This window comes from Stigmatopora argus, chromosome 1, assembly GCF_051989625.1.
Source record: "Stigmatopora argus isolate UIUO_Sarg chromosome 1, RoL_Sarg_1.0, whole genome shotgun sequence".
NCBI classification, from domain to species: domain Eukaryota; kingdom Metazoa; phylum Chordata; class Actinopteri; order Syngnathiformes; family Syngnathidae; genus Stigmatopora; species Stigmatopora argus.
Window position 1 is genome coordinate 11,926,703 of NC_135387.1, and position 15,293 is coordinate 11,941,995.

Genomic DNA, 15,293 nt, shown 5'->3' on the forward strand with positions numbered 1-15,293 from the left:
TTTGTTTTCTTAATTTAATAGTTGGAAATGCAATGTCAGCTTTGACTTATTTTTGCCGCTATGTTTTGCGTGGGTGTGTGTGTGTGTATTTTTGAGAATATTGTGAATTTAGTGTTCTCATGTTATATATCTCTGATATCTGACAGATGAACAGTATGTTGTTTATACAAAGAAAGATACAATAATTCAACTGCAATTGTCCTAATTAAAGCTGTTCTTATTTAAATAACACACCAGCGCCAAAAACCCGGACACAGAGAACCGAAATATGCATGTTTATGTGTGTGACAGTGGTTTGTTTAAAATGTAGGCTGCTGTTCATGTTAGTAGGTTTGCCTAGAAAATCTGGCTTGTAAATAGTTGGCCAGAACCTTGTGTACCATCTTTTAATAAGAGTGGTCTACTTCAGGCCAATTAGTGGAACACTCCTTGAGCTTAAAAAAAGAAAATCCTCAGGGAAGGTGTCTGGAGGCCTCTTTGAAATGTGCACTGAAAAAATAACTTGGCTATCGAACATCAAGCGAGGACATAATTAAAATTTTTGCCTTTTGTGTCCTGGTTTTATGCAGTTTTATTATAGGTCAAGGTAACAGGGCACGCGAGGACAAGCCTTTTTTTACCACTGGAGGGCAGCATCGTTAAAAGGGACGTACATGAGCCTTTTCAAGAAATTCTCTTGATGAAATAGTTCCACTCAAATATGAAAACTACATATTTTTGCCAAGCCTTTCCAAGTCAAAACCATTCGGATATTGTGGTCAAGTAGTCTGTCTGCTTTTCATCAAGTTTTCATAAGTCCTTGTACTTTATAACTCAATAGCCTGGCATGCTTCACATTCCAAACCTGTAATAAAATGTATTGAAGAAACATGTACAAAGGCTACAAATCGGTGAAGAATTCATCACTTTTAATGAAATATAGTCTTATAATCTTAGTCTAGTGATATATTTGTTATGGAAAAAAAACAGCCGCTGGCAGACACAAATACTAAAGTACGGCATGTCCTGTACTGCACAAACTAAATAAATATAAAGTATTTAATCAGTTCAGTGCACATTTTACTATGTTTTTCAAATGTTCTTGGCTAAAATCCAGCATGATGTTGCTTACATAAAATAAGTAACACTGTAAAGGCTACAACAGGCTACTGCTTCTTTGAAACACACGATGTAATGTGCTGGGCCACAAGTTCAATTGTTCTATTTGCGTCAAAACTGGAGCCTTAATCGGTGTGGGTGTCTCACACCCAAACAGTCGTGGTGCTTTCCGGATGTTTTTCCTACAATGAACAACAGTGAAGATTTAGGTTATCGTTAAATTCAATATGCATCTGTCGCTGCTTTGTATTATACCTTCTGTTGCTGAATGTACATCACGGCATCGTGTACGGTGACAAAAATATGCTGGGGTTTCATGTGGTTCATGAGACCGCTTGCTGTGAGAATCTTTAAAACGCTCTCTGGGGGAAGAGAAATCAGTGATCAGATTGTATTCCAGATGATGCTATGATCTCTAAATAAAATACACCAACAATTCTGAAAGATGCAAAGGTCTTACCATTGCAGTTGGACAAATAGACATGAACTCCAATCTTCTGGCATTCAACGCACATCTGCAAATCAACAAAAATTGTTGACATCAGGTGCCTCGGAGAGTTTTCCGCCTTTTTGTGCACTGACCTGAGTGAAAAGTCTCGCTCCCGCAACATCAACAAATATTACGCTGCTGCAGTCGATTAATACTACTTGGACGTTGTGCTCAGATGCTTCTGAAGACAGACATTTGGAACTGTAATTACAATAACTTCAAGTCTAGTCTTGCCATAACATTTACAGAGCATACTTAACTCATTGGCTGCCATTTACATTTGACAATGATCGACATTACATTCATTTCAAGTGACAGACAAAATACATTCAAGAAGGCCATGAAAAAAATGAAATAGTAAAATAATGATGTTTTTACATTAAATGAGCTGGCATTTCAATTAATGACACAACTAATGACATGTATTTAATTTATTGCCATTTTAATTAAGTCATGACATATTTGAGTATGCAGCGTGGGTTCGATTCCTACTGGTGGCGGTATGATTATGTGTGCGAATGGTCGTTTGGGATTGGCTCCGGCAACCCCGCAACCCTTACGAGGATGTGCAGTACGGAAGATGAATTAATATTCGATTGTGTATTTATATGTTTAATTCAGTGCCATTTGTTTATCCATTCGTGACAGGCTTTAGTAGGATTTCACTATTTTACAAAACTTTGTCTTTCTGTTGAATTTTTTCTTCCCGGTCTCAAAACTTTTGACTGATTGGAAGAAAAAAAATCACGTTAAGGGTGAAATACATCTTGTCTGCACCAATACTTACCAGATTTGAAGAACTCATTTTCTGAAGAAAATGATGCATTAGCAATTCCTCTTTCCTGAGGAATCAAAAACAGCACATGGTTGTGCTCGAAAAATCTTACTATTCTAAAAGGATAATTTTGTGGACTTTAGGTGAGTTTGCAGATGTACCACTGTGTTGACAGCGGTCTGACAGTCATGTTTCTCCAGAGCTTTTCTGGCCTTCTCTCTGCTGCGGATCTTCTCTGGTGTCACGCCCAACAGGCTGCTCATCTGCTCCCTAAAGAAGCTACGATTGCCATAATAAATAGGCCCATTGTATGTTAGGATCTTCATCCCTGGCACCTCATAGCACTGGAACGACACAGAATAACATTTTCTCCGTTTGAATTTTCATACATAAAGACCCTGGAAAATAAATTCAGGACATTTGCCATTAAATACATTTTTGCATTGAAGTGTACGCACGTATTTGCTGGAAAATATAATTTCCGAGCATTATTTTATATAATCATTCAACTTTTTCACAGCATTCTTTTTTTGCAGGACTTTTCTTCCACTTCAGAGGGACTTGAAGATGAATGTTCTGTATTCTCACCTTACTATGATTCTCCAGGGGTCTGTAAATTTCAGTGTTGCTAGCCCGGCCGAGCACGGAGCAACCAGCCCTGATGGAAAAAAAGGTTCACAAGCCTTGATCAAAATGAATGATTCATCATCTAACTGATCAGCCACAACTGAAGTACACTGGAAATGAATGTGTGACTTCAAGTAAAATTACAAATTGCTTTCTAATTGATGTCATAAACTTACAGATATGTAAAAAAAATCATGAAAATAAAATAAATAACATGACTTTTAAAAAAGAATAATAGTTAAAAAGCATACCTTTGTGTGCGACAGATTACAGTCATCATTGAGAAGACCACCCCAATGGCTAAACCAAGATCCACATTGAGAACCACAACAGACAGCCAAGTGACCACCCAAACTATCTGCAAAAATTCAACATTCTTAAAAAAATATTTATTTATACCCTAGGACATTTTGCATCACTAGACAACAGAGTCCATATACGTAAAGGGTAAAGCTGTTTAGCAAAAAAAATGCCCGCAGCTTTGATTTGAAGTTTGAAAAGCCCAATTAGTTGTGCTTTTGAAAGCTCTTGTTTATAAATGGCAACTGAGGAATTAATTAGTCATCTTCAATCTGTGCTCACGGGAGACTGGTCGAGTCTAGGGATCACATTCCAGAAAAGATCCAATAACCTCTAGCGCTTCACCCTTCTATGGCCTTACAAAGTCAATTTTGCTGATTCGCCACAGTTCTGGTAAGTCCTGAAACTGCAGGAACATTTGCCTTAGGCTGGTCACGTTGATGCATGCCAGTACCGCCTGGAGGTAAACAAACAAAACAAACTGAGTTGGCATTTGTTTTCTGATTCTTCACCTGTGTTCCTGGACTAAAACACACCTTCGGTAGGAATTGAAATAGCGGTCCAATGAGCAGAAGAACAATTAGCACAACAAGACTGGTGAACAAGCCGGAGAACTGAAGAAAGAAACACACACAAGATCCTAATGCAACCAAGGAATTTCCTTTTTTACCCTAACATGTAAATATAAGCATTCCTGGCAGCATAGTGGACGGGTGAATGTTAAACCTAGATAAAAACCCACCTGTGTGTACCCCCCTGCACTTTCCAGTATGTTTGTGGTGGCAAGAGTGGCTGAACTTGGGAAGCAGGTAAAAAAGGAGGACACAGTGTTGGAGATGCCATGAGCCAACAATTCCTGCGATCACATGTTAAGTCAATGGACTGGGAAAAGATTCAGCAGGGATTTCAGGACTTCACCTGGTTCGGGTGGATGGAATATCCATGTTTGTCCGCATAGATCATCGCCAGTGAGACAGAAACAGCGTAACCAACAAATGTGATGGCAACGGTGTCCCCAGCAATGTCAGGAAATGTACGTATGGCAGGTAAATGTGGCCTTGGAAATCTGCAGAGGCAATACAGATGAAGCATCATGAATTTGATGCATTCTAGGTTATTTTTCTGATCTCATCTAGTGAATAATTACCCTGCTGGAATGTGGCCAACAATCTCAATGTCATAATTGGAGTCCAAAGAGAAAGCATAGGCCACACTGGTGGCAATAATCACCTAAAGAAGCAAAAAGAAAACCACACAGTTACATTTACGGCAAAATAATTCCAAAATCATCTAGATCAGGGGTCACCAAGTCTGGTCCTCAAGGGAACCTTTCCAGTCTGTTTTCCATATTTCCCTTCTCCAACACAACTGAATCAAATAATCAGGATCATTATTGGGCTTCTGGAGAGATTGCCGAGGAGTCGATAATTTGATTCAGGTGTGTTTGAGGAGAGAGACATGGAAAACAGACTGGATAGGAGGACCCCTGGCCAAGACTTTGCCATGAATTTTACATTAAATAGTAGTCTAAAGGTAGCCTTACACTACAAGATAATCGGGACGTTCAAATCTAGTCGACTGACACACTACAGGAAGATAATTTCAAATTCCCTTTCCAGATAATCTAAATGTGCACACAATACAATACTAAAAATGGGGGTGCAGTAAATTACAAGATTCTATCGAGACCTCATCCTATACAAACATAACATAATAAAACATTTGGTTGCATGGAATCACTACGCTGGCATAATAAACAATCACTGCAGTTGAACTGGATTGGCTGTCTATCGCCGTAAATGGCAGCGAATGAGCTAAGAAAGTTATTCAAACTGACCGTCAGGATCTCCACGGGGATGGGCGTGCGAAGGCGCTGCCGGTACCGCGAGTTGATCTCTTTTATCGGGATCAGCACCGCTAAACACACTAAGGATATCAGCAGCTCTGCCATGTTCGTCTGAGGCAGGTTCTCCATCACAGATGCTAAAGTCTGAAAACACAGCAGAATTGCACAGGCCAGTTCATACTAGAAGATGATATTTCTTTCTTCTAATATTGTTGTTTGGTGTGTAAACATCAGAGGAGTAATCCGGGTCTGCTCACCTTGAAAAGGGAGAACGTTCCCGTGTAACGAGAGAGGCGCAACCCGAGCATGCTCTGCAGCTGCGAGCTAGTGACGTGAAAGGCAGCCGCGCTGGTGAAAGCCTTTACTATAGGCTCGGACAGATAGGTGGAGAGGAAGCCCAACTGAAGACCAAACATGCATAGCTGGAACACAAAACAATTCATTTGACACATTTTTGAGTGGACTCAAACAGCAGTGGTGGCCTGCGTCTTCCTGGCTGGTCCACCTTACCATGATAATTCCCGAAAGAAGTGCCACTGCAGAGGCCACGCCGATCCTCTGGAGCTCAAAATCAGACCCTTCATGCGAACTGGCGTTCAGTTCTGGAGGTGATGGGACCATTTCCTCCACGATAGAGCCAGTCATGAGACTCACCACAGCAAACGTACCTGCAAGAAGTCCTTTGACCTCAGTGACACTGATTTAGATGATATGAATAATATGGTTCCGGGTTCACAGTTTCCACTGTATCGCATCTTTGACGGCGCAACTAGTGTAGTCATTGAAAAATATGCTGCGTCCCTACCTGTGGATACGTGGCGACCAGTGCCAAAAATCATATAGATAACCACAGGAAAGAAAGATGTGTAGAGACCAAATATCGGTGCTACAGATGTGAGTAGTGCAAAAGCCATGCCTGCAGGGACATAAAAAGCACAAAATTCCAATTTTAACATTAGATCATCACATTGATCATCACTAATAATTGTATGTAATTTTCATACATCTATATATTATATTATATATTATTATATTATATTATATTATATTATATTATATTATATTATATTATATTATATTATATTATATTATATTATATTATATTATATTATATTATATTATATTATATTATATTATATTATATTATATTATATTATATTATATTATATTATATTATATTATATTATATTATATTATATTATATTATATTATATTATATTATATTATATTATATTATATTATATTATATTATATTATATTATATTATATTATATTATATTATATTATATTATATTATATTATATTATATTATATTATATTATATTATATTATATTATATTATATTATATTATATTATATTATATTATATCATATTATATTATATTATTATATTATTATATATTATATTATATATTATATTATACATCTATATTCATGCACTAATATACATTATAGCAGTTGTCATACCCAGCAGGGGTCTGCAAACCGGTCCTCGGGGGATCTGTGGGTGGAGGTTTTTGTTCCAACCGATCCAACACAAACAGTTGAACCAATTGAGGTTTCTGCTAAAACAAGAAGCACCTGACTGCAATCTACCGATTGCACTTCTAGATACCAGATTGGTGGAAAGGTTTCCTCTAATAGGTTGGAACAAAAACCTACACCCACTGTGGCCCTTTCTGGAATATTTTGGAGACCTGTCAGACATAGGGTTACTGTCTTCATCCATTTAATAAATAATCCTTGTCCTCTTATGGGTTGTGGGTGCAACTACTACAGTGTGACTGCTAATTATACAGTAATTGAGTGTTAACCCTGTTTAGGCTCCCATTGACAGTAATACACGTCCAATCCATTTTGACTAGGAGAGGCCAACAGCAAACGATTGCTGTAAGCACTCATATTTAAAAAGTCAAATTTACATGAGGATGTCTTTGGGGACACAAAAAGGGTGTGTTTCTGTTTTTAATTCATTTTGACATGACTGTGCCTCTATATATATGTGGACATCTCATTATGTTGTCACAGGTCCACAGTTGTATACCAAGTATATTGATATTGATATCATTATTATCATTATTGTTTATTATTGGTTGATGATTTATTTGTGCTCTTAATGGTGGAGCTTTAAATCTCATACTTGTATAATGACAATAAAAGCATTCAATTCAATATATAGTGGCCTCTATGACTCAAAATGTAAGATGAACTCCACTTACTTGGGGCACTTGCCAAAATAAAGTTTTTCTCTCAATAAATAAGTTTGATCAGTCATTTAAAAAAATATATTTTCTAATGTTCCACTTTAGATCAGTTGTTTAATTTAACTTGACTGACCTTGAGGGATGTGGAGAACGCCAACTGTAAGTCCGGCGATTGTGTCTCCCAAGAAACATTTCTTAAAGCGGTATCCCGGCAGCCAGTTGAAAATAGGAACTCTTTGTCGGAGCAGGTGAAGGCAGGACCGCCGTGAACACCTGCACCTCGCGGTCAACTTGTCCCACAAACTGGATCTTCCCCTCGAGTTGTCCTCCTCGGAGCCATAGGCCTGTTTGAACCGGTCTTCGGTGAAGATGCTCCGGTACACGGCCACGGAGGCGCTCATAGTGTAGATGGCTAAAGTGGATGATGATAAGAAGACCCCCAGGGAGAAGAAGCTCTTCTAAAAAGTGCGTCCACATGTAGATTTCCTCATGACTTTTAGAGCAAAGTCTGGCCCTGCTGCCTCAACGCTTCCCTGCTTGCCAAATGAAACTTTACTTGTTTTGTTACCCTCTTGACTTTTTTTCCTTAAGTGGAGTGGACGCTGGAGAGGGACGCAAAAAGGTGAGTTGGGGCAGGTTGCTTTAGAGGGGCCTCAAATCCTCTGGGTCCTGCTGCTCAAAGGGTTATTGCTAAATCATACTCAAATACTACATTTAAGATTACAAAAAAAATAAGAATAATAATTTGCTGCGATTGGCTGGCCATCGATTCAGGGTGTCCCCTGCCTGTTGCCCGCACTTAGCTGGTGTACGCTCCGGCACTCAAGTGAGGAGAAGCAGTTCAGAAATGGAATGAATAAAAAACTTTATGTTGATGTTTTCATATATTGATTACACTCACTGTAATGGTACCCTGTAATCATTTCAGGGTACCACATCTCAAAACTGACTGACTGGGAACCAAACAACCAATAAAAAAATGTTTGCTTCTGTTGATTTTAAAGCTCACCATAAGGGACAAAGTGCTCTGATTATATATTTCACAATCTAACGATCGTACATGCTCCATTAAAAGCCATTTCTGGGCAAAGTGACACGTTTTAATGATATAAAAGATTGAACCCTTATAAAACCTCCCATTTTTAGTCACATTGGTGACAATGTTAACATTTAGTGTGGCCTTGTGACACAAAACGGGATGTCCACTTATGTGGACTCTGGGGTCCTGGGTTCAAATTCAGGTCATGTCCACCTGTCTGGAGTTTGCATGTTTTACCCCAGGCCTGCGTGGGTTTCCTCCCACATTCTAAAGACATGCTTGGTAGGCTGATTGGATACTCTAAATTGGCCCTGGGTATGGGTGCGAGTGTGCATGGTTGTCCGTCTTCTTGCGCCCTGCGATCGGCTGGCCACTGATTTAGGGTGTCCTCCGCCACCTGGGATAGGCTCCAGCACCCCACGGCGACCCTAATGAGGATACAGCGGTTCAGAAAATTATATGAGATGAGAAAAATGTGGATGCCAATTCTCAACTATAATTATATTTTGGGGCTCATAATATTAAGCATTATTGTATGTTTGATATTTATCTTGGTATTTTTTTGGAATTAATAAATGATAAATTTATTTTTGCATTATAAAAACAAAAGTCAATTAAAGTAGCCACCACTTCAATGATCATTAACCATAATTTATTTTGTCTGACTGTTCACCATGTTTATTTCTTAATCAATTGAGCTACCAAAATTAATTTTAAAAAACCTAGAAGGGCACATTTTTCAGTGTCCAATGACTGCGGCATGTCCAAGGATGTAAAACTGTACATCAAAGTGCTATTGTTGGTGGAGCTGAGGTGTAACCTCAGACCGCGTTAGCGAGGAGTTCATTTCCGAAAAGGATGGATGTCTCTAATAGGTGGGTGTTTAAAGCATGCCCCCTCAGGGCAAGGGGTCTGGTGCCCGTGTGACTCCTGTGAAACTCAATCACACATGTCAGACTGGTTCATGGATCAAACCACACCTTCGCTCCGATCATATTGTTACGTCTTGATTTGGGTTCTGTTCTTTGTCGGACAGGAGCGATTGCAAGGAAGCAAACAGGATTTGTATGTGACGAAAGAAAGGTGTTTCCATTTTGCTGATGTTTAAGGCTGCCATTTTAAAAATGTAATGTCAAAGGTGATGCAGTGGAAGACCTCCATTGCATAACATAGTCTTATCACTTCGTATTGGGGTGGTGAGTCATTTCAACTGCCTTTTTAGATAAGAGTGTCCTATTCATACCACCAGAGCAACTATGCAGTTGGTTACTTTAATAATTTTACCTTTAAAGACTATTGAGAAAAAAGAGAGGATGCTGTGTAAAAGAGAGCTGCTGACAAGATGAGAAGCAATACGGGCATGATCATGATCAACAATCACGTTGTCAGGTCTTCTTTATTTTTCTTTAGAATCTCGATGCCCCTAGAAGTGTTGAGATGCATTGATACAAGGGACTTCCTTTCAATTTCAGGAATGTAGACCATTGTGTGGATCAGCAGCGGAGGATTTATGAACATACAGTACCAACAGTGTGGTGTGTCTGCGAGCTGTTTAAACAAGATGTTAATCAGTGGTAAAAGGAACAATGCGCTGAATGGAAAAGGATATGGAATGTTAGCGCCAAACAAGAAGAACGTCCAACGTGGCATAGAAGGAAAAATGTGCATTTGTGCTAGTTATTTAATGCATTGGGTGCCTTTGATAATGGTGGATGTCCAGCCTTCACCGTCAATGGCAGCGAACAAGTTGAATGGCTGTAGTCATTCTTAACACTCATTCTAATGACCTTACCGTCTGAAATTCTCGTAAACACTTTGATGTCAAGTGGTGTTATGGTTGAACAGTGACTTTGTGACTCTATTTTCCTTGAGGCCTTCGAGTTACATGCCGGGCGTGTGCCGTTTTTTTTTTATTCTTCTCATCCAAGGAGAGGCTCCAGTCTCCTTCTTCCTTGAATTGTTCTTTATCTGCTTTATGGGATGCCTGTGACGCCCCCCCCAACTGGCAAGTTGGAAATGACCTTGTCTCTGAGGCTGAGTGCTGCTTGTGTCTCTGTGTCCTTACCTCTCCCATCCCTTTCCGCTGGCTACTCCTATCTGTCTATCAGTAGCCCTCCTCTCGCTGTTAAACTATTTACATTGTTTGACTTCATGAGTTGCCAAAAAAACAAAATCTTCCTGTCGCCTTGCAGATTTGCTGTTATTTGTCAGTCATGCCACACACACTCTCGGTTAAGTTAAGGACACAGAAGTTCAACATATGCACTGAAAATGCTATTATTTATTCAAGGGAGATTTTTGCCAACTATGATTTTTTTCATACAATAATAAATTGCATTGTTTTCAATTGGTGAAGGGGTGACCTTTGACCATTGGGCTCAATAGATACAAAAAGTAAATTATTTTGCTCTGGGGATAGATTGGTGTTAACACTAATTGACTAAAAATGGGAGATACTATGATGTTGCTGGCCTAATTCTTTTTATCTGCAATGTAGTTAATTTTTTTTCAAACATTGGGTCAGATTTTTTTGAAAACTAAATAAGACAGATTTAACTGAAGTACGAGTAATAAGATTTGTTTAGAATGAATCCTGGCTATTGTCTCTTTGTCCAGGTAGTGACAATTTTAATGAAATGGCATACATCATGGATAAAATGAACACTAAATTTTTATTCCTCTAAATGGAGTCAATGCATCTGCAAGCAAAAATAAGAAAATAAATCTATCCATTGTTGTTAGGGTTTTTTTTGCATCACTTCCTAATTTTAGGCTAATGTACAGTAGAGTAACACAACCAATTTATTGTTTGACGTCTGATGCCGTGTGTGAGCATATTGCGTAGGCCGGAAAGTGAGCCTGAAAATTGTCACGAGCACAGTTTCACATTCACGTCTTCGTTTTCTCCACCTGGCTTGGCGCACTTACCATGTGGATGTTGAGCAGTGCATGTTTGCAATGACTCACGTACTATCCATTTGACAAAAAAGTTCCAAAGAAATAACTGTGAGAATAGTTGTATGCTCGGTTAAATACATACTGGATAATATGAGTATAATGAGTGTCAGTGGGAATAGTTGTCCATCTCCTTGTGTCCTGCAATTGGCTGGCAACCAATTCAGGTGTCCCCTGCATGGTGCCCTTAGTTGCCTGGGATAAGCCACAGCACCTCCTGCGACCGTTGTGAGGATAAAGGGTTCGGAAAATGAATGAATACTACACTTCGGCAAAATGAAATGGACATGATCAAGGTCATGTCTGTCCCTTTAAAACCTAAATAGCTCCAGTCTTTGAATCTGTACATATAACATGTCACACATGTTTAAGGCCAAAGAAAGAACACAAGACAGGCTCCCTGAACTCTGTGAGGTATGACTTGCTGCACGAATGACTCTCAAGTGACTCTTCGTCAAAGTCTCACTGACAAGAAGATATTACAGTCTAACGCAACTAAATCCTTTCATTTCAGTCCAATCTTGATATTTTCCAATAAGAAGAAATGGAAAATTGAACATGTGATTTCAGAATGCAAGGAGTCAATCATAAAAAAGTTGGGATAAAGGATTACTCCATTTTATAGATAACAGTAAACAGCTGCTTAACTGAAACAACAAACTTTTGACCATCTGACCAGAGCTCTCACAGCAGCTGTTTGGATTTGTGATTAGCAATCATCAGAGGGAGGACTGAAATAATTTGGCCAAACTACGACTCACCACCATCAAGATGAATAGAATCTTAACTTACATTACATTTTCTACTTATATATGTATGCACTTTATGGTGAAGCTTTAAATCTCATTGTATTTGTATAAATGACAATAAAGGTATGCAATTCAATTTGTGCACGCCTCTTAAGATGCCAAGTTTTTTTTTTTAAATGACCAATAATGTGAAGTTATCTTTTAATAAGGCTGGATAAAGAGCAAAGTGCAATTATCGCAGTAGTGTAATGCCCGTGTCTCGTATACGTACTAAAACCTCTTCCCACCTTTCTCTTGCAAGTGGCCCATCCTTCTCAAGCACAGCATCAAAGGATGTCAGTGGCTCCAGCTGGGTGGCCAATAGCTTCACATTTCCTCTCGGTCTCGGCAGCCATTCATCGGTGGCTTGCTCTGTCAGGGCTGAGCGGACCCCTGGGAGTCCTCCAGAAGCCTCGGCCTAGGCGCTCTCCTCTGCTTCCTGCTCATTTTAGTGAGCCCTCAGAATGGAGCGCCATTGTCCTGCCTGTTATCTGATGGCCCCAATAAACAGGCAGACAAAGCCCAGAGACCCCCGCGCACACACCCTCTTCATTGGGCTGTGTTGAAACCCACGTAACTGAAAGAGAACACACTATATGCGAGAGAAGTTAGTAAATGATTTAAATCAGCCATCAGCAAAATGTCATCTGGTGAAAAAAGTCTGTTTTGACAATCAACTAAATAAATATGTTGTGTTGGAGTTCAATTTGTACCTGTTTATTAAAACCTATGAAAGGTGTGTGCCTTTGTTATATAAATTTAGAGCCATTGGTAGTGTTGTAACTTTCAATACCAGTGTATTGATCTTGTATGAGCCTGGACTCCTTAGTCTTTGTGTTGTCTCAGTCTTGGAAAATTTGTCAATATCACCATTTTTTCTTACTCAATGTCATTTGTAAAATCTTTTTAAAATAAAAAAGTTAAAACAAATATAAATAACAGATATATTCGACCACAACTCTTGTGAGGCTAAGCGGTTGAGAAAACGATTGTTTTTACATTAGACATTTTCTTACAGGTTTTTTTTTAAACTGATATCACACCAGTCACTCAATGGTGCAGTGGTTCTTTAACCTGACTTCGGTGAGGGCAGCATGGGATTGATTCCCACTGACAGTAAGTGTGAATGGTTTGTGTGCCCTACGGCTGGCTGGCGACCAATCTATGATATAGGCTCCCCTTTGTCGGAAGTCTAATGGGATAGGATAAGGATAAGCGGCATTGAAAATGAATGCATCAATAATATTGCACCACCTCTAAAAATGACTGCAACCTAAACCGTAAACAATAATCAAGTCTTGGTCTTGTCTTAACCTCACTGACCTAGGGTTTTCGGCAAGTCTTGGTCAGGTATTGTCTAATCTTGAGGAATTGGAACCTCAATAACCAATAAATCGACTGTTGACTAAATGGTAGTAGTTATTGCTTTTGGTCTGTCTTCTTATGACTTCACCGTCCAGTGCTGGGGTATGATTGTGGCTTCCACACCTCAACTGAATTAATAAATTAAATAATAATAATAGTAATAATAATAATACTTTTAAAATCCATTTTATAGATGAAGTCGTTATGGTTAGGTGCTGCTAGTGAAAAATAATAAGTAAGCAGTGCTCTCTTGTGGATAAAAGTGGTAGAGCAAATGCAATCAGATGGCTTTATGTCATGACCTGCCATCAGCAGAGACGCCTTGTTTTTTTCTTTTGGGATAGCATTGTGGGCTTTGTATGTTAAAGGGAGATTTGTTAAAGGAGCTTGGTATGAGAGTGTGTATGTGTATTGATATCATCAACATCCTTGCACTGAGCCGTTTTTTGGTTTCAACTTTCAAGGGTCTCCTGCAACAAGCACAAGCATTAGGTCAAAACAAAGAAATTAAAACAAGTAAGGCCATTAGGTCACAAGTATGCATTTCACAAAGACAGAAGTTAGTTGGCAGAAGCGCTTCAAAATACATCAAGTGATAGAGACAAAAACATCTTCAGAAAGGATACCTTGATTTAGGTTGTATTTGGCTCCAGACGTATGTGCACTCCCAAAGGATTTTCATCAATTTACAAAAATGTAGGCTCAGGTTTAAAGCCAGGTTGCCTCAAAACCATAAAATTCTGGCATTGGCCAAGTAGTAATGGAAATAACTTTTATTTCACCTGCAACCAGGACTGCGGTAAGCAGGTAAAAAGTGACAACACATCGAAAGGCGAATGACTGACGGGGAAGAAAATTCAGAAAGGCTGATGCCCAATCTCAAACACCAAGCTTAAACTGTGAGGCGGATATACCGATTGTCAATTCAGACGCAAATGCACTTCATTAGTGGGGAAAAAGGACGTTTATAAACGAGCTGAAGGACACTCTTGACTCAAACTGATTCTTCCGTCTTGATTCTCCCTACTTTTTCCTTCTTTTCTTTTTTGAAGATCAAGCAATGGCAAAAAGTTGAATAATCCTGTCTCTTTGATCTACATACACACACACACACTCATGTGAGAGTTCATTTCCATTTTTGATTTTCCGCTTCCTTTCTGTAAGCATGCCAGCATCAAGATTTACCTTGGTGTGCAAATGTGCTGGAATAGGTTAAAAGGAAAGCTCGCTGCACTCTCAAAGCACAAGTGCAGATGTTATGAAGTTAATTAAAAATTTAGCGATTTCTTTCTCCCATCCCAATTTAGGCAGCATCAAATAGGAGAAAACAGACGGGGAAATGACTTGTAAGAGAAATCTTTGATACGTTGCTATGATCAAATTATGGAAAGATTCTGAGAAGCTTAAATGGGAGAGGTAGACATTGATCATATGATAATTTAATAGTTAAAATGAAAAAAAATATTAGTACCTCTTCATGCTGTCATGATTGTCCAGTTGTCTCATGGAATAATAATGTTTTGCAATAAATCCAATTATTGTATTGTACCGACAAGTATATGTCAGATTTTAGTTTTATTATTTAACTACATCAAACTTGCAATAATTGCCTAACCTAATAAAATAAATGCTGAAATAATACCTTTTTGAAAATATGAATTAATCTATAAATGTTTAATGTTGTTAAAGGGTTGAGTTCTCGACTTAATTGAGACAACAGAAGTTAGCGGTCCGTATGTAAAAATCATATCATCAATTATTTCACTGCCTTTAAAGTCACACTATCATCTAATGGGGGTACTTTAC

At 38.7% G+C, this 15,293-nt stretch overlaps 1 protein-coding gene across 2 annotated transcripts; it reads right to left on the reverse strand.

The window, feature by feature from the left end:
- Positions 1-1,107: 1,107 nt before the first annotated feature.
- Positions 1,108-12,480, reverse strand: slc26a10 (solute carrier family 26 member 10). Of its 2 annotated transcripts, none has more exons than XM_077597643.1 (18): positions 12,371-12,480; positions 5,942-6,052; positions 5,647-5,804; positions 5,394-5,558; positions 5,128-5,280; positions 4,438-4,520; positions 4,209-4,356; positions 4,033-4,146; positions 3,827-3,904; positions 3,652-3,747; positions 3,242-3,348; positions 2,952-3,021; positions 2,525-2,707; positions 2,376-2,430; positions 1,681-1,769; positions 1,559-1,613; positions 1,354-1,460; positions 1,108-1,280 (listed from the first exon to the last, which is right to left on the reverse strand). In XM_077597643.1, exons 1-18 carry the CDS (start codon positions 12,408-12,410, stop codon positions 1,242-1,244), a joined length of 1,851 nt encoding a protein of 616 aa, XP_077453769.1. In that variant the 5' UTR covers positions 12,411-12,480; the 3' UTR covers positions 1,108-1,241. The 2 variants fall into 2 exon arrangements, with proteins under 2 accessions (XP_077453769.1, XP_077453758.1); XM_077597632.1 differs by lacking the exon at positions 12,371-12,480 and adding an exon at positions 7,474-7,885.
- Positions 12,481-15,293: the final 2,813 nt, after the last annotated feature.